This window comes from Capra hircus, chromosome 2 (genome assembly GCF_001704415.2).
Source record: "Capra hircus breed San Clemente chromosome 2, ASM170441v1, whole genome shotgun sequence".
NCBI lineage: Eukaryota > Metazoa > Chordata > Mammalia > Artiodactyla > Bovidae > Capra > Capra hircus.
Window position 1 is genome coordinate 32,815,265 of NC_030809.1, and position 18,314 is coordinate 32,833,578.

General features: G+C 36.0%; 1 protein-coding gene across 2 annotated transcripts in view; it reads left to right on the forward strand.

The window, feature by feature from the left end:
- Positions 1–18,314, forward strand: part of ABCA12 (ATP binding cassette subfamily A member 12) — a 209,076-nt gene that overhangs the window by 180,888 nt on the left and 9,874 nt on the right. For both annotated transcript variants that reach the window (XM_018059867.1, XM_018059874.1), the window contains exons 40-49: positions 3,351–3,405; positions 3,951–4,128; positions 6,217–6,332; positions 7,442–7,601; positions 9,263–9,516; positions 11,527–11,731; positions 12,869–12,978; positions 13,520–13,661; positions 15,096–15,230; positions 17,251–17,354. In XM_018059867.1, the coding sequence (XP_017915356.1) occupies positions 3,351–3,405; positions 3,951–4,128; positions 6,217–6,332; positions 7,442–7,601; positions 9,263–9,516; positions 11,527–11,731; positions 12,869–12,978; positions 13,520–13,661; positions 15,096–15,230; positions 17,251–17,354 (1,459 nt within the window). The remainder of the gene's footprint in view (positions 1–3,350; positions 3,406–3,950; positions 4,129–6,216; positions 6,333–7,441; positions 7,602–9,262; positions 9,517–11,526; positions 11,732–12,868; positions 12,979–13,519; positions 13,662–15,095; positions 15,231–17,250; positions 17,355–18,314) is intronic.

Genomic DNA, 18,314 nt, shown 5'->3' on the forward strand with positions numbered 1-18,314 from the left:
CCCCTTGTATGGGAGGGTGGAGTCTTAGCGAACAGGACCACCAGAGAAGTCCCTTCCACATAAGTTTTTTTTAAACGGTTTGGAATTCAAAAGAGGCTGATTTTTTTTTCTAATTCAACTACTCTCTATTTCATCTTCTTAAGCCTTGCTCAGATTATTTCCCCATACAGATCCCCCAAAATAATAATAAAGATGGAGAAAATGGAGTAACATATTTGCTTGCCAACAGTTTCTAGCCTAATAAATAGGCTAACAGACTGTTTAAAAAAGAAATGCTGTTGTCTTCTCTTTCATCTCCCTATTGTCGGGCATAATAGCATGTTCTGGGCGTTCTGGCAATTGTGGAAGTAAACTGTGGAGTCGAATACTCATTCTAGGGACAGAATCTTTCAAAGTCTTCATTTCTGAGAAAACAGTATTTTTCCCCACTGCTTTGACATTTTCCTAGCAGCAGGAACCATGAAGAAAATAATAAGATTGATAGATAGTACTTAGATCCAGAGCATCAATAAAGAGTGTAGTCAAAGTGGTAAATTAAGTTAAATGATGAGTAAAGCCAGGTGAGTCTAGTGCAACCTGGTTTGAAATACTATTGGATGTTTGACTTTCACTAGGATGTCTTATTGAGAGCAAAAGATATTTGTTGCTGTGACAATATAGGAACCATAGAAATGACTAGGAAGAAACGTTGCGAAGGTATGTAGGTAAGAAAAAGAGGCAATGCCACTTTGAAGAATCAACTTTTGAAACCTATATTCAGGTTTCATTTATTATTCGTGTTCTTTACCAAGATGAAAGCAGTCAGAATCACTCTGGATCCCGGCAGGCTTGTATTTCTAAGTTACAGAGTATAAAGAATTAAGAATTCTGGAACATAAACTTTATGTACTGACTCTAAAAAGAAACATTTTTAATTTAAAAAATAAGGCTTAGCTTGAATTACATGTGGAGACTGGTAGTAGTGTGCCTTCTATTTTTTTTTAATTAACTTTTCTTATATAGGCTTGTGAAAGTGGTAACTTTCTACCCTATCAGTAAGGAGCTTGTTTTCTTTCAAGGAAGAAAACCATGTCACCTTAAAATATTATTATATTGTAAAGAGTGTATGGGATATACCATAATAATGTTGTTTTTAAAAATCAGTTAAAATAGCCTCCTGCTACCTCCCCCTACTACACAAGCTGTTTTAAGTCATCTTTGTTGGATTCTACATGAATTGAGATTTTGCCTTTAGTTGTAAAATTGATTCTCTGAATTTTAACATGCTAATAAAAACCTTTTAATTAGCTTTCCTTTCCAAGTCAATATCTGTTATATTCATGTGGTTCCCTCTAGTGGTTAATCTAACTTGAAAATTCTGTTTTATTCCCCTGGAATACAAATTTACTTGTTTTCACTAACAAATGTTGTACAACCAGTCTCTTCTCCAAAAATATTGACACACTGTTCTCTCTACCCTAATGTTTATTCTTATTGCATTACTAGCATTGGTCAATGGGAAATTACTCATTTTAGGCTTACAAGTGTAGAAACTACAGAAAATGTGTTATTTTTCAAGTACATTGTATATGGGGAGATAATTGACATTTTGAGGTTTTATTAGAGTCAATAAGCATTCATCGACTAATCACTGTACTCAAGACTGTGCTAGTTGCTATAGAATCCACAGAAAAGATGGTAATGTAGATTCCAAACTCTGATAACTTGATGTTGCTGCCAAAGATATAGAAAAAAATTGTTCCCACAGCATTTTTCATATTGGAGTAAATGTATTTGTAAAGATTTCTCTGGTGGAATAGAGTATTTCTTGATTCTGAAATATCAATATAAGTCAGGAATAAGAGAAATGACTTCTCCTTGCCTATATTATAATCCAGCAACAAAGTTTAAGTAGGTCCCAAGGAAAGTTGAGTCTCAGTAAAAGACAACTCATTAATTTACACAAAAGATAAGAAAGATGCATTCCCCCAATGATTTAATTAAAATTATACATCAAATTGATTATTATTGCTGTTTCTTTGTTTTGCTTTAACTTTTATATATTTTTCTTCAATACAGAACAGTTGCAGATTGTAGCCTTAAAACATGTCATAATCTACTTAGTAAAAATTACAAATTTAAGTTAATGGAAAGAATAGAGCTTTAGAATAATCTATATTTGGTACCATGAAACAGTCTTAATATCTAATATAATGAACATATACTATATAAGCAGTAAGTGAGAAAGTTCTTGCTCAGCTTTTGACTATATGGGGGAAAGTACGTAAGAGATATCCTCACTCCTACCCCTACTGTTTCCAAAGTTACTCAGACATTCACATCTTGGCCCCTTGCAATACTTCCCAGCCCATCTGGACCCTGGCTAGACAGTATCTTCTTGGGAAAGGAAGGAAAGCACTGTGGTACCTAACTCAGAAAATACAACCAACCCTGGGAGGTACAAGTAATCTAGGACTGTATTGGAATTAATCTACTACTTTTCTGGAGCCAGCTAGTTTCTCTGAATCCTTTTGGATCTTTCTGTCTCAATAAAAACCCCTCCAGAAGCTGAAGCTCCCAAACTCTACTCCTGGTAGAGTTCTAAAGCAATAGGTATCTTAGAAGCAGTAAAGGAGGAGAAGGGATCCTTTCAGGCTGCAGTATTTCCCTACGATGACCAATGGCACAATGAAGGGCTGGGTGGAAAGTGTCTGTTCTTTAGGGGATCCTCATGTAACTGGTCTCCCTTTGACTTGTTTCTTCAAATCTCATACATTTCTAAAGTGCCATAATACAAACATACATATTGCCAGATGTAGAGAAGAAACTGGAAAATAATAACTTAAATGTAGTAGATGGGAAGCATGCTATATAAAAAGTGTAAATTCTTATCCCTTCCCCCCAAATTCCAAGCACAACGTGAAAAATGGTTTGGGTTTTTTTCTGTGTGCATTTGAGTGCCATCAGTTGTATGATATTGATGAGGCTGGGGTTGGGGTGCAGAGGGGATCATTTTATTTTAAAAGGTAATCACCAAAGTAAAATTCTTTTATAAGTATTACATATTATTCATGTAAAAATTGGTATTTCTTTTTAAAATTTTTATTGGAGTATACTTGATTTATAGTGCTATGTTAGTTTCAGGTGTATTGCAAAGTGAATCAGTTATATGTATACATATATCCACCCTCTTTTTTTTTTTTAAGATTCTTTTCCTATATAGGCCCTTATAGAGTACTGAGTACAGTTCCCTGTCTATGCTATACAGTAGGTTCTTATTAGTTACCTATTTTATACAGTAGCATGGATAAAAATTGGTGTTTCTGATTAACTGAATACATACTAATGGAAAGAACTGTCTCCTCTTTAAGGTATCATCATGTATAGCCATCCTTATCCAGGAGTGCAAGATCAAGAACAAGCCACGTAAGCAGATATATCTGGCCTAACTCCTTTCTCCTTGGCATATTGAGAAGTGCTATAATTAGAAATCACAGTTGTATCTGAATGAATGTTAATCTAGAAGAGCTGGTAATATAAGTCACTAACTGGGATAAAAGGCAGTTTCTGAAAGCGTGTAGAGTGAGGTTGTGAAGTAGAGCTTGTTGACTGTAGCTTCACAGAATCTACTGCTTTTATAAGTCAAGTGCATAAGTGCTTCATCATTTCAACTTCCCTACATAGCATTTAAGTATTGTATGATTTCTATGCTCAAGATCTATGTATCTCTTGCATACACCCCGTAACCCCTGGAGACTCAGGTTTTTCTATCAAATATCCCTAGTCGATTCAGATCCCAGGGTCATAGCTGAGTCATGTGCAAGATATTATCCGGCTGCCTTGTAGGAAGACTTATTTGTGTCACAGCCAACTCTGGTACTGTTTTGTTGATGGCTTTTGCCATGAATCTTCCTGGAAGGAAAAGTTTCCCAAGCTTACGTGTGCTCTCGTCTCCCTATTGCTCACTCCAGAATGAGCAGCTTGATCGATATTTTAGTGGCGCTCTCCATCCTGATGGGCTACTCTGTCACCACTGCCAGCTTTGTCACCTACGTTGTACGGGAGCATCAGACAAAAGCCAAGCAGCTGCAACACATTTCAGGCATCAGTGTCACCTGCTACTGGGTAACCAACTTCATTTATGACATGGTGAGTCACTCGTCTTTGCAAGAAAGACAGGACTGATTTGGATAGTTGTTGTACAACTGCTAAGTCATTTGTATCTGATTTTTTGCGACCCCATGGACTGCAGCACAACAAACTTCCCCTCCTTCACTGTCTGCCATAGTTTTCTCAAACTCATATCCATTGAGTCCATGATGCCATCCAACCATCTCATACTCTGTCGTCCCCTTCTCCTCCCCTCAATCTTTCCCAGCATCAGGATCTTTTCCAATGAATCGGCTCTTCTCATCAAGTGGCCAAAGTATTGTAGCTTCATCTTCAGCATCAGTCCTTCCAACAAATATTCAGAGTTGATTTCCTTTAGGGCTGACTGGTTTGATCTTCTTGCAGTTCAAGGGACTGTCAAGAGTCTTCTCCAGCACCACAGGGCAAAAGCATCAATTCTTCAGTGCTTAGCCTTCTTTATAGCCCAACTCTAGAAGACAGGTTTTTGTGTTTTGTTTTTTTTTTTAAAAAAACAAGTTCATACTTTATTTCTCAGGCATCCTGCTGAAAGCTACTGGAAATAGGGATCACAGCTTTGACAGAGGGCAGGGGTGGGGGAGACCAATCTCCTCTGTCCATGGAATTTCCCAGGCAAGAATACTGGAGTGGGTTGTCATTTCCTTCTCCAAGAAGACAGTTTTATGTTTGAGACTTATTTGTCTCAGTTTGTTCAGATTATTACCACAAAGACAGAAAATTAAGGAAAAAAAATTCACATCAGGCTTATATTCATCCAGTGGTTGGAAGAAAGAGAAACCCACCTGCCCTGCCCTTATCTCCATGGTCTGAGGACCTTATATCAGATTCCCCAGGATACTTGTTAGAATGCAGGTCAGTGGTCCTCACTCCAGACTCATGTGATCGGTATCTTGGGAGTGGAACCTGGAAAATATGCTCCAACCCCTTCACCAAGTTATTTTAAGTATGTTGAAGTTTGAAATGAGAGAAGTGGAAGCTTAAAGCAAAATAGTCTTGCCTAGTGGCAACACATAAACAAGCTTATAAAAATTCAATCAAATAATATGAAAAATCTGAAGTAATAGCCTCTGCTGAATGACACATTAGAGAAGATTAATAGGGAAAATAAAAGATGAATTTCATTGATAACTCTCTTATTTGCATAAATTGGTCTCAAAGTTCAGATGGCTTTTCTTGACTCCAAATGTGCCAACCTTGACCAAATGCCTGGGATGGGTATGCATTTGCCTGGTAATTATGGCAAAATTGTCTGAGTTGCTGTAAAGACCATTGGCTTGAAGGACTGAAGAGTAATTAACTGCCTATCCATTTGGTTAATGACTCCAGTGAGGTCTGAAATGCATTTGCTGTAGAAGTCAAATCTTTAAAAAAAAAAAAAAATGGTAATGAGTCCTGTGGACTTAATAGGAGCTTTAATGTGTCAAGAAAGCTTAAGTGCACACTCCTGTGAAGGACTACTTACTACTCAGATTCTGTTGTTATATTTCTCATTCCAGTATTAGGACAATTTCCTCCCTAATTAAATTCCCATCTCTTTCACTGTGTACATCTTGCCGCAAACTCCTCAGCATTTACTGTTTCTCTTGCCAACGAAACACTGAATTCTTTGTTCATATCCCTGTGATTCCAAGAATGTGTAGTACCCACCATCCTGCTGTTTTGCACAGTGGCTCACACTGATAACCAAGCCTTAGAAATTGGCCATCTGAGAGAGTTCCAGCATTCAAAATAAAATCAATATTTTGAGGACTGACTCTAATACCAAGATACCTGGCTGTCTTATCTTTTTCACTGAACCTCTGTCACCAAATGATCCCAAGTCTCAAAGTCTGGAGGCAGGAATGCCAGGGACTCGGAGTCTCTCTATAAAGATGGAGACTAGGTTGAACTCTTATGGCAGGAGATGAATTCAAGAGTGACATCAATGTAAAATGAACTGAACATTACAAGCAACAAGAACATAGATAATAATTCATTTCTCAAAGTGTTTCTAGGTCAATTTGCTACAGTTTTAAACTAGATGGGCTATCAATTCAAAAAAAGAAAAAACTTGCCATGTGTTAAACGTTGTTTTACATATTCCCATAGGCCTTCTACTTGGTGCCTGTAGCATTTTCAATTGGTGTCATTACAATTTTCAAGTTACCTGCCTTCTACAATGAAAACAACCTTAGCGCTGTATCTCTCCTACTTCTGCTGTTTGGGTAAGCTGCAGTGAAAGAAGAATTTATAGAATTAAATGCTCCTAGATGCAAACCTAAATCTCATTAGCTAATTTACAAATGTCTTGGGGTTTCATTAGCCAAGAGTAATGATTAGCAATATATTACACTTGCTAGTCCATAGTTTGTAAAGTGTAATACTTGTGAAAATTAATGTTGTTATTAATAGTATACTTATTATTAATGAGCACTTACTGGGTGCCAAATGTTACACTTAGCAATTTACATTTGTAATTTAATTTACATCAAATGGACTCTTTAAAATGATCAGAAAAATGTATAGATGTGTGAATTTATGTATTAACAAATTGTGAGTATATATAAATATATATGATGTTAAATAGTGAATATATTCATGTATATTTATTTTTATTATTATGAATGCCTAAGAACACAGACATAAAATTGTTTCTGAATTAGGGTAATTAATAGGAACGGTACAGTTCAATATCAATACTTTAGTAGCAGTTCTTTTTGCCCTGAATGCATGAGTAGTATCCATTTAGTTAGCAACTGTAGCTGATGAAGGATCTCTTTGTCTCTAGTTTTACTTCTTTACCCCAAAGGTTACTCAAGTGTTTGCTCAAAACAGGACATGCAGTTTCTAAGCATGCCCTGTCTTCTTAGCTAGCCAACAATGATGTCATTTTTTTTTCTCAACTTTAAATTATAATGTATTTATCTATTAAACTCATATTTCCATCCAAAAAAAAAAATCTTGCCTGGGTGAGGTACCAGTATTATATTGTTTAGTCGCTCAGTCATGTCTGACTCTTCATGAGTAAAAATTAATTTGTGGTTATAACAACTACTCAAGATTCCTTAAAAGTATGCTTCATGATTTAGTCATATGGTGACATTATAAAATACATAACATCTTTATTGTGGGGGTAAAAAAAACGTGCGCTTCAGTTTTGTTTTGTTTTGTTTTTGGCCCTTGTTAAAAAGAGATAAAAAAGAGGTCTAACCACAAGGCTTGACAACTCATCCTAATGTTTATTTTCACTTTGGAACACCATCTAAGCTATTTATTTATTTAGTAAAAGAGTAATCATGGTATGATTTTAATTCTTAGTATTATTAATATAAAGGTATGCCACATTTTCTTGGATGTACTTGCTGGCTGGATTCTTCCATGATACAGGAATGGCTTTCATCACTTACGTCTGCATCAACCTTTTTTTTGGCATCAATTCCATTGTTTCCCTGTCGGTGGTTTACTTCCTTTCCAAGGAAAAGCCTAATGATACGGTAAGGTCCTTTATTAGTCTGCTAAACTTCAGTGATTGGATCAAATGCTTCAACACATTCAAGGTGGACAGATTTTTTGTATTTCACATTCTCTAAGTAGAATAGAGGAATTTCATTTGATTGTATTAAACGTAGTGGAAGGGAAACTACAGCCTTTAAAAATTCTTTTTAGAATTATTAATTTAATATCTCTGGTTGTATTTATCTAGTTTAATGTCTCTGATTATATTTTTTGGTGAAACACGTGCATCATTTTATTGTAGAGCACCAAGCAAGGAGTCGAGTCAGCTATTACTTGAAGGGCCTAAATTCCCCTGGTGGCTTCCAGAGAAGGGATTTTAAAGACAGGGTGAGGGAGACGAGGTTGTGGGGTATGTGATCAGCTCATGGACATTCTTCTGATTGGTTGGTGGTCAGGTAATTGGGGTCAATCTCATCAGCCTTCTAATTCCAGTCATCTGGGGTCTTTGTGCTTGTGGGCAGCTTACAGGTTGACTTCTACCACCTGGTGGGGTTTCAGTATCTACACAACAGCTCAAAGGATTTTGCTCCCTGATTGTATTTATGCAATGACAAAACTATTGACATTTCATAGGGCTTGAGTAGGGGAATGGAGATATTCAGTCAGATACTTTGTACGACACTGGAGAAATCATGCAGCCAATCAGTCAGCTAAACTTCTTACTTATTAACAAATTGTTATGGTATGGTAGGGACAAAGACAACATGTCTTAGTTGTATGACTATGAGTTAAGATTCATTTGAACATCCATAGAGAAAAAACCTAACTCATTCCCTTTCAGTCATGTATTGGAATCTACTTCATTGTAAGCATCACTTTCCATTCATAGCTAACAATTATGATTAGTGAGAAGGGAAACCCTAACAATGCTGGACAATTGAATGGAAAAGAATAAAGAGAAAATGAAGTAAGGAATAGACAAGCATACTCCAAAAGGAATAAGAAAATTCATGAGCTGCAAGTGGTTGGTCCCAAGTGTAAATAGCATGAAAATGTGCCATTTGCTCCTCTTTGAGATAGGTTGTTTCTCCTTCCGTATCATTTTACCATTTTAATCCCTCTTCAAGTAGGAATTACCTTAGTTTCAAAACTTTACTAAATCCCTCTTTACTCAAGCACCTACCTATGTGTTAGTTGCTCAGTCATGTACAACTCTTTGTGACCCCATGGACGATAGCCCATCAGGCTCCTCTATCCATGGAATTCCCCAGGCAAAGATACTGGAGTGTATAGCCATTCCCTTCTGCAGGGCTTTCAGTCCCAACCCAGGGACTGAACCTGGGTCTCCCACATGCAGGCAGATTCTTTATCACCTGAGCCACCAGGGAAGCCCCACAGATACTCTATCATACCCCAGTACCCTTGCTATTACTACATTCTGAAGTCTCCAGTGTTTGACCTGACACCTTAAACCATCTCAAATATATATATATAATCCTTTTCTGCTTTTATTTTGGTCATAAATCTACACCATTTGGTTATAGTAAATGTTTATATAAAAATTCAGCATGTACATGCAATAATTACCAATCTAGATAAGTTTCTCAAATTTCAGTATTTATCTACATCTAGTTTCAAATTTTCATTAATTTGTTGGAAACTTAACACTGAACTTTATTTTTTTTCTCTCTTATTTCAGACTTTAGAACTTATTTCTGAAACCCTCAAGCGCATTTTCCTGATTTTCCCACAATTCTGTTTTGGCTATGGTTTGATCGAACTCTCTCAACAACAGTCGGTCCTAGACTTCTTAAAAGCGTATGGAGTGGAGTATCCAAATGAAACCTTTGAGATGGATAAACTAGGTGCAATGTTTGTGGCTTTAGTTTCTCAGGGAACCATGTTCTTTTTCTTGCGACTTTTAATCAATGAGTGGCTAATAAATAAACTCAGGTAAATACAATGAAAACGGTGTTTGACATCCATGACAAAACTCAATTCAAAATGTTCAGAGAAGGGTCAATGGTATAAGCTTTTCCATTAGTGAAATGGAAATGTTTTGCTCAAAAAACTTTAAAAGTTGTAGCACAATTCACAATCTCTTTCATTCAGTAAATAGTTCTCAAGCCTTACTGTGGTTCTGCAAGTATTGTAAAATGAGGTAGTAAAATTAAATTAGCCCAGTTGTTAGCCTAAAAGAGATCAAGATTCAGTGGTAGAGAGAAAATATGTGCAAAAACAGAAGATACAGTATTTGAGTTGTGTTTAGAAGGATAGAAAGTAGAAGTGGGAAAAGAGAATTGAGTGTGTAGATATTAGCAATGTATTCAGAAAAAGAAGATTGAGTAAAATGATGACAGAATCATAAATAAACATCATTGACCCAACAATTCTATTTCTAGGAATTTTCCCTACAGATATGCTAACAAATATGCAGAACTATGTATATATAAATTTGTTCGTCATAGTAGCCATTCCTAATAGCAAAAGAATGGAAATAACCTAAAGGTACTACATTTGGGACTGGTTAAATAAATTATGCTCATAATTTATAAGTGAAACACTATGCAGCCATTAGAAAGAATGATGCAGTTCACTATGTCATATTTGGGATTACTTCTAATATTTGTTAAGTGAGAAATGCAAGGTTCAGAGCTACATATGAAGTATATTACCATTTGAGTTTTAAAAAGGAAATATATTTTTATGCATATATATGCTTAAACTATTTCTAATTATGAACTTCTGCTAAAAAAACCTGTATGTATTTGAAGGAGACTTTTCACTAAATATTCTTTAGTACCATTTTAATGTTAATAAATGAAGTGCATGTATTACTTATTGGAAATTAAGATTTAAATTAATAAAAGGAAAGATAAGAACAAAGATAGAAAAATTGGGGTGAATATTTAAGAAATAAGTAATAAAACTTGATTAGAGCATAGTCTAAATATAATGAAAAAGTAGGAGCTACAGCATGGGATTGAAAAATTATGGAGTATACCGATTGCTTGGTTAAAGAGTGATAGCTTGGACTTTACTCAGTAAACTAATATTAATAGTAGCACATTGAAGTTTTTTTTAACAGAGACCAACAGGATCAAATGGTGCTTTAGGAGCTGTGATTTTGTGGAGGTAGTGCAGATTGGAAGGAAAGATTCAGAGACAATGGAGCAGTTTGAGGTTCCTGGATAAACCTAAGTGAGAAAAAAAATGAAAGCCTGTGAGGGTAACAGAAACAGAAAATGATAAATAACTGGCTGTTTTTAAGATATTTCCAGTATTAGGATGTTGACTGCATGAGTGGATTTTAGAATGGGGAAGATTCAAAGAAAATATCACAATTGGAATCTCTAGGGATATCATTAAAAGAAACAGGGACATTGGGAGGAAGACCTAAATTGATTTGTTGGTTTGGTTTTTTTGGTGTTCAGTAGACAAGATACTGAAGTGGGTTTGAGATTTCTTAGAGTTTTCAGGACTGATAACCTTAATATACTGGCCAGGTCCTAGGTAAGATATTCATAGTAAAAAAAAAAAAAAGACTATAGAATAACATTTGTATTATTGATGACCAAAGAATAAATAGGACAAACTAAAAAAAAACAATGATCATTGATCATGGTCTTGTAAGTGTTGAGTCCTACTAATGACTCTGGTCTCTCTGTTAGGAGTAACTTTCAAACCCAAAATAAAGTTCCTTGTTACTGAAATTAAGATTCTGACTTGTAATAGGGAATCTGTAAATATTTAAGTCATTGAAAGCAAAAACTGTTTCTCAAATATTATAACAAATATTATAAAGAACACCCATGCTAATTTTTAAGTTATTTAGCAAAATACATGAAAAATTTAAAACAAACTTGGCACACTTTTGTGAAGTGAGAACTTTTAAAAAGATGTCAAAACCGAGTGGTGTCATTTCAAAATTACTGATGCAAAATCATTGGGTTTATTTTTTAGACTCTTCTTTAGAAAATTTAGCTCTTCATCTGTTATTGAGACAATAGATGAAGATGAAGATGTGCAGGCTGAAAGATTTAGAGTTGAGAAAGGTGCAAATGATTATGACCTGGTCCAACTCCATCGTCTCACAAAAACTTACCAACTTATCCACAAAAAGATTATAGCTGTAAACAACATCAGCATTGGGATACCTGCTGGGGAGGTAAGGAACAATGTTTGTTTCTAACTATCCTTTATATGGAGGAGGAAATGGGAACCCACTCCAGTGTTCTTGCCTGGAAAATTCCATGGACAGAGGAGCCTGGCAGGCTACAGTCCATGCGGGTTGCAAAAGAGTGGGATGTTACTGAGCATGCAGGCATGCATGCACCCTTTATGTTGACTTGGTAAGTGACAAAAATTTTACCATTCCTTAATTTTTTTCTATAGATATGAAGTCAGCCTTTAAATATTTTGATGGATTCTATATATATAATTTACATGTGTCTAAGTGTTACTTATCCTGTAACCCTCCCCTCTTGGCAGGGAAGACTCACCATATCCTGATCCCCTTCCCAAGTTACTATCCTTCTTGAGTGGACTTTCAGTCAAGCAGTCTGTTCAGGGAGCTCTTTTCAACTCTTAGTTTTTAGGCCTCTTGGAGAAGGCAATGGCAACCCACTCCAGTGTTCTTGCCTGGAGAATTCCAGGGACGGCGGAGCCTGGTGGGCTGCCCTCTCCGAGGTCGCACAGAGTCGGACACGACTGAAGCGACTTGGCAGCAGCAGCAAAGACAGCATACAGAAATCAGTTGTCAGAACTGAGGTCCTAGAATTGCATTCATATTCATATTATTGCTGTTTTCATAGAAACAGTCAGTAAGACAGTTTTGAAAGCAGAAAGAGAATGTATTTCCTGTTTTGCTGAGGCGGGCTGCAAACTAAACGCATCAAATTTATTCAATTGGATAAAGAGATTATTGCTTCAGTTGCTTATTTAGTAAAGTTGTGATTTTGTGTGAATAATTTTAAATTTATAAATACCATTACTTTGTCAGGTTAGCATATCTGCTTTATTGGATATTCTATCATGTCGCACAGAGGCGTGCTAGAGTATAATATGTAAAAACGAGTCCTAGGTATATACACAAATATTCAGATAGTTAAAGGACAAAAAAGATACTTAAGTACCCATTTGTTTTAAAAGTGAAAGCTTTATCCAATGCCAGTAAAACACTGCAATAGCCAGTGATTTATTTTTCTTGATAATTTATTTCACCCAAGGAAAGGAAGCAAAGAGATATAATAGTAACTTGTCTTTGGTTTGAATTAGTTTACTTTTTTTTTCTCCCTCAAACTAGTGCTTTGGACTTCTTGGGGTGAACGGAGCAGGAAAAACCACCATTTTCAAGATGCTGACTGGAGACATAATTCCTACAAGTGGAAACATTCTGATCAGAAACAAGACTGGGTATGAAAAACAAGTGCTTCAAATTACCAAACACAACATAATTAAATTAGAAAAATAATTAAAGTGAACTTTTGATGTTATTTTGTGGTTATATTATTAAATCCTTAGGAGAAAACCAGCTACTCAAGTGAGTAGAAATTTTTTAATTTTTCAGTGTGACTATGATGGTGGGATCATTTTATATCTTTTTACCAGACTCACCAATCACCACAACCCAAACAGAACTACCCTCTGAACATCTGAGGGGCTTCCCAGGTGGCACTAGTGGTAAAGAACCCACCTGCCAAAGCAGGTAGATGTAAGAGGTGTGGATTCGATCCCTGGGTTGGAAAGATCCCCTGGAGGAGGGCACAGCAAGCCATTCCAGTATTCTTGCCTGGAAAATTCCATGGACAGAGGAGTCTGGCAAGCTGTAGTCCATAGAGTCGCACGAAGTCAGACACAACTGAAGTGACTTAGCATGTACACACACGCAGCATCTGAGGGCTAGGGAGGAAATGTCTTTAGAAAGTCATTCATGTTTTTGATGCTTTTTATTTAGGTCTCTGGCTCACGTTAACTCTCACAGCTCATTAATTGGCTACTGTCCTCAGGAAGATGCTTTGGATGACCTGGTAACCATAGAAGAACATTTATATTTCTATGCTAGAATACACGGAATTCCAGAAAAAGATATTAAAGAAGTGAGTATAAGTGTGAAGAGCTAGTTTATTTGAAAACCGTTTTTGCTTATGCTTCCCACCTACCCACACTCAAGACCAAGCTGACATCTGGAAAACTATGACAATTTTCTCCTGACAGCGATAATGGAAGCAGTATTAGCTTGATTGTATATATATCATAAGCACACCTATGAACTCAGCTTTAGAAACATCTTGGCCCATATTTGTTCCATTATCTTTTTTTTTTTTTTTTAAGATTTAAAATGTTTTATTTTTTATTTTTTTTAAATTTTAAAATCTTTAATTCTTACATGCGTTCCCAAACATGAACCCCCCTCCCACCTCCCTCCCCATAACACCTCTCTGGGTCATCCCCATGCACCAGCTCCAAGCATGCTGTATCCTGCATCAGACATAGACTGGCGATTCAATTCTTACATGATAGTATACATGTTAGAATGTAAAAACTGTTGAATAAAGAATAAGATTTGCCTTAAGCTCTGGATTGAGCCTTGGTTGGTGATGCCTATATATCTTTAAGTGTTCAGATAACTATTGAAACATGGAATTACCTACAAAATGGGCTTCCCAAGTGACTCGTGGTAAAGAATGTGCCTGGCAGTGCAGGAGAAGCAGGAGATGTGGGTTGGATCCCTGGGTTGGGAAGATCCGCTGGAGGATGGAATGGCAACTGAGTCCCGTATTCTCTCCTGGAGAATCTCACGGACAGAGGAGCCTGGTGGGTCTAGAGGGTGTCAGAGAGTTGGACACAACTGAGTAGTTGACTGGGCATGTTCAAAATGCCCAAGTAAAATAGAATAGATTCCAATTTGCTTTTTGAAATGTGCTTTTGTACCTCACTACAATTATTTACCTTTTTAATGGAAAGACTAATCTTTTGGGCAGTTTTCTCTATTTTTGCAACCCTTGGGGACTTCTTAAATCCTCCTAGGATTCCACTATTTGCCAGAGCTGTTTAACTACTGAAATAGCCACAAGAACCCAAGATTCCTAAGTTAATACACTATAGATTTGATACTGGGTCATTTTTAAATAAACTTAAAGCCTTTGTGACAGCTCACCCCACAATAAGAAAAAAGATGAAACAGTGATGACAATCAATAAGAAACCTGCCTTGTAAAGGGATGAATTCTGTTTTAGCTCTTTGAAACTTAAAAGTAAATCCTGTGTCAATACAGCAGAAAGAACCATTGTAAACACATACACACATACAAGCACATGTATTGGGGGGACAAGAAATCCCATTTATGAATGAGCCTCCATGGAATTGTGTTTATCTTTAAAAGAACTATTCATCTTTAAGTGAACCTTTGAAAATAAAACTAAAGTATGTATTTCTTCATTATAAAACTCTTCACAAGTAGCTCTTTTTCCATTTAATGCTTTAAGGGTTTTGGCAAGGGAAAATCAACAAATCCTTTTTTCCACCCACAGACTGTTCAAAAACTCCTTGGGAGACTTCACCTGGTGCCCTACAAGGACAAAGTTACCTCTATGTGTAGTTACGGCACAAAAAGAAAATTGTCTACTGCACTGGCCTTGATAGGGAAACCTTCAATTCTGTTGCTGGTAAGAGAATCATTGTGAAAAAGGGTACTGCCCAATTAGAATCACATATCCAATTGTGTGTATAACATTTCATTATCATTATTGCAATAAGCATTTACTGAGGTCTCATTAGGGGCTTCCCTGGTAGCTCAGCTGGTAAAGAACCCGCCTACAGTGCGGGAGACCTCCACTTGATTCCTGGGTTGGGTATCACTATGTGCTGGTTATTTTGTAAAGCACTTCACATATACTGTCTCATTAAGGAAATTTATACCAGGTAATTTGTTGCCATAATAATATGCCCTCAAAAATATTTTTTGTCTGAAGCTATGGCTCAGGTAATTTCAGAGGAGACATGGAAATAGGAAGCAGCTGAAACAAATTCAGGATATTCAGATGAGTAAGTAAAACTGTGACAGAATTTGATTCCCAGCTATTGAAGGAATCAGTTCTATTAGTAGCTGATCAATTGAATTAACACATTTTCCAGCTTCTACTTAAAAGGAAATATACATTTTAGGACAATGTGTTGTACTAAAATGTTATCTCCTTGTTGCTTAAAAACATGAGTTACCTAGCTTGAGATGCAGTCTTGAAAATATGCCATTCTATTTTATCTGAATTTTTTTAAAGAAAGAAATACATGTCATGTTAATATTTTGATTAAAAGCTGAAAATTTCAATTGATCACATGGAAATATAAGTTACCCTAGGGGTGACAAAGCATTCTGTTCCCCAAGCCAAACCTTGTGAAAAGTGTTTATTTCAGAGAAATAAGCTGCCCTTTTTTGAAAGATCCCCTTTATTCAAGGACTTCCAAAACTTCAAAAGAGGCTTAACTATGCCATAAAATCACCAGTTATAAATCATCACATTATTTCAGGAATTAAGTAATATAGAATATCAAATCATTTAAACTGCCCAGATAGAGTAATGCATAAGCCCTCTCTGTATAATACCGGAAGCATATAATGCATTATGTTTCTGCCAAACGACACTCATAATGTAATTCTATTGTATAAATGTCCCTTAAATTTAAGAAAACAATTCTTAGGCACCTCTATGAGATAATAGATGTAAAGTACTTTAAAATGTTAAAAAGCTCTATGCAAATGTTATGCATTAATGAGCTGAATTGAAATCAGGCCATGAGAGAAAGATACTGTATATATTTTTTATATATACTTACCATATATGTCATTGTCTTCAAAAATAGGAACAGTGACAATATAATCTTTACTGTTTCCCCGAACTAATACTCATTTCTTTCTTTAAATTTCAATTTAACCCCTTACTATAAAAATAAGCCTCTGCTGATCCTATCCACATACTTTACATTTCAGACATATATTTTTAATTTTTACTTAATCTTGACCTACAGTTTGATTTTTTAATCATCTGTCAGGGTCTATTATTGCTTGTTTAGTTTTCCATTGCTACAGTTCTAATTTTATGCCTGAATAATTTTTCAAAACATCATTTACTTTAAAATGCAATTTATATCTTTCTATTTGGCATTTTCTGCAAATCTTACATTTATTTCCCCAAGGAGTATTAAATTCCAATCAATAACATAAAACTGAAAATGCACCTCAATCATATTAACAGAAAAATGCATTCTCTGTGCTTCACATGGCATATTATCTATCACTCACGGGCACAATTCTACCATCAGGAGCAAGGCAGCAATCTTGCTGATGTAGCTTCAGATACATATGTGATGATATAGTATTAAATATCAAAACTCTGGCTTTGTCGGTAATTGAAGCAGATTTTTTTCCAAAGAAATATAAGAGACATGTGTAAAGTAACAGAGTGTTAACTTCACTGAGACACTGTTTAAAACAGATTGACAATTTAAAATGATTAATTTTGAGCTTTTTGACAGCAGCAGAAAGAAGCCCATTAAGTATAAAATAAGTTAGTCACAGGACCTCAAAAAGTGATTTCTGTCTAGGCAAGGGAGATGCAATGATTCATGTAAAGAACCTCATCAAAATTTAATTAATTTGATAAATTCTTCTTGTAACTTTCTATTAAGGATGAGCCAAGCTCTGGGATGGATCCTAAGTCAAAACGGCACCTCTGGAAGATCATTTCAGAAGAAGTCCAGAATAAATGTTCTGTCATCCTCACTTCTCACAGGTAAATTGGGTGTGGAACTTTAGAGTCAGATGACAGATAATCCTGTGTAGCATATACTGAGAGTGAATTCCACAATTGGATTAAAGTATTTTATGTTCATAGTCAAAAGAGGAAGTCAAGAGGATTTCCTGGTGAGATCCCAGCTCTTGTGGGAGGACAGGGCCTAGCAATCTATTAAAAAATAAAATTTCTATAACTTTTGACCATCTTAACTCAATCATTCCTCTCTGTTGCCTATCACAGAAAATTTAGCATGTTTTGGCTTAATATGCAAGGACTTTTATTATCCAACCTCATCTAACTTTCTAGTCTTTTCTTCCTATCAGTCAATCTGAGAGATCCATGGTTCCACATACACTCCCTGCCCTTTCCTATCACCATGCCCTTTCTTTGCTGTGCCTTCTACTAGAGTTGGTCTTTACACAAAATCTTTCCAAATTCTAATCTTACTAATCTTTTCAGACCTAGTCCACAAGCCTCCTCCATGAAGTAGACCCTACCAATCAACTAAGTAAAAAAGCTACTGTGCCTTTCTTATAAGATTGGCCTTGTATTAAGTTTATCCTTTCATTATAATGATCATATAGTAGGAAAAGAACTAGGTATGTTTAGAACTGAGGCTTATTTATATCCTATATACTAACCTTGCCCCCAAGCACAGTATATGTTCTGAAGCCAATCACTGATTTCCCATGAACTTTTGTGTTTAAGTGGACAGGGTGATACCTAAGATCTCAAGATGATACTTAAGATCTCCTCCAGTATCATAGTCCATGAAGTCAGAATTATATAATCAAGTACAGGTTAACTGGTTAGAAATACAAAAACATAAAAGCCAACTGAGGGACTTCCCTGATGGCCCAGTGGTTAAGATATGTGCTTCCATTGCAGGGGGCCCAGGTTCACTCTCTGGTAGGGAAATAAGATCTTGCATGCTGCAGGGTATGGCCGAAAAAATAA